This window comes from Arachis ipaensis, chromosome B09, assembly GCF_000816755.2.
Source record: "Arachis ipaensis cultivar K30076 chromosome B09, Araip1.1, whole genome shotgun sequence".
Lineage (NCBI taxonomy): Eukaryota > Viridiplantae > Streptophyta > Magnoliopsida > Fabales > Fabaceae > Arachis > Arachis ipaensis.
The window spans coordinates 126445624-126447303 of NC_029793.2; the positions used below are offsets into that span (position 1 = coordinate 126445624).

Sequence of the window (1680 nt, forward strand, 5' to 3'; positions counted from 1 at the left end):
ATTCTTTCAGTAATGAAGAGAACAAAAAGAGTAAGTGATTTTAATCCCTCTTCATAACAACAAAACACCAATATTTTGTTGACTGTGTAGGAAAAAAACTGTCCTAAAGAAATTACAACTGACCCATAGGAACGTTACATGACACGTAAGAATGTTACAATCTCTTATTGCCAGAGAATTTCAAACAAAGATTAAAATGTTCGATAGAAAGATCGACAGAGATTGTGATAATATTATACTATTTTAAAAGACGAATACGAATTTTCGTAAGATTATCAAAAGTCAAAGTAAGATTTTAAACAAAAAAAATATAAAAACTAATTTTTGATCGGTCAATATTAATAAAGCTTTTGTAAAAATATTTTTTTAATTTTTATTTTGTAAAAAATAAAAATTACAGAAGTGTGTACCTACTTGAAACACAATGTCGTGTTATTTTGGGAATGCATCCTTTCAATTGTTGAAAAAAAATTGAGAACATAAAATGTGAGTGTAATTTTTAACTCTTTATTATTTTTTCTTATATTCATTTTTTGTCTCACTTATAAAATTAAAAGGGAGAAATTACTTAAAAAAAAATGAAGAGGATACATTTACGTGTTGCTTCAGGATTCTTCTTCATACGAGTATATATGACCATGTATATGAAAACCTAAAGTGATGCACAGATTAGAGAGAGGATAAAGAAAGAGGATAATGAGACCAATGCCAATGGATTTGTTTGGAGAGATGGATGAGCAGGTCTCCGCCATGGCCATGGATGTTGACGACGTCGACCCTCTCGAGATCTTCCCAGAGGGCGTCATCTCCGCCGACAACAAGCTAGCCGACGCCGATTTCTTCAACAACTTCCAAGACGATTTCGACGATGCTGATATCAACTGATCCTACCTTCATCATCGTCATGGTTTTGGTTATGATCGCTCTTCTGATTAGGGTTTAGGGTTTTGTTTTTTTGTACTCTCTCTTTTCGTGTGGAAACGATAAAGAAACCGTTGTACTTTGGTTCTGGGATTCCTCTATTGACAATATAATATCTTTTGTTTTTCCTTTTGCGATTAATCTCCTTAATTTTGTGCCTTAGTTTCTCAGTCTCTTTGTTTTGTTTTGGTTTATTGGTTTTCTTTTAATTGATTATACTTTTATGTCATTTTTAAACATCGATAGTTACTTATTTGTCTAAATTTCTTATTCTTAGCTTTAACAGGGGGATCTTACGTTATGACTGATTAGTGATTAACTAATGCATTTTGAGCTGATTTAGAAATTAAAATTAAAATTTTGATGAGGATTAAGGTATTCATCCAAAAATGTTTTCAAGACTGATTTGGTTATTCTCTTATTGTTAGTTATTTGTTAATTCTGAGTTGTATATACAGAGGGCTTCCTTTAATTTTAATGGGTTTTCTATGTAATTCCTTGAAGGGGAGACGTAGAGCAATAGTTGAGTTGTTTCTGTGTAACCCTGGTGCGAGCATAGGTTAAACTATGCTTTGCAAGCTACTCTTTTTGTATGACAGTTTTCTTTAGCTGTTTTTGGTAAGTAGATTGTTCAGAACTTCAGGGTAGGCCCCTTTTTGGCTGTAATTAATCTTGTTTATGAAGGAAGCAGCTGTAAGCATCTTCATGCCTACATTCTAATCGTATTTGCATAATGGTGACTGGTGTTTTTCTTATCTT

General features: G+C 32.3%; 1 protein-coding gene across 1 annotated transcript; it reads left to right on the forward strand.

The window, feature by feature from the left end:
* On the forward strand, positions 660 to 1062 carry LOC107619522 (small acidic protein 1). Its single transcript, XM_016321817.2, has one exon. The coding sequence runs from the start codon at positions 697 to 699 to the stop codon at positions 883 to 885; it is 189 nt and encodes a 62-aa protein (XP_016177303.1). The 5' UTR covers positions 660 to 696; the 3' UTR covers positions 886 to 1062.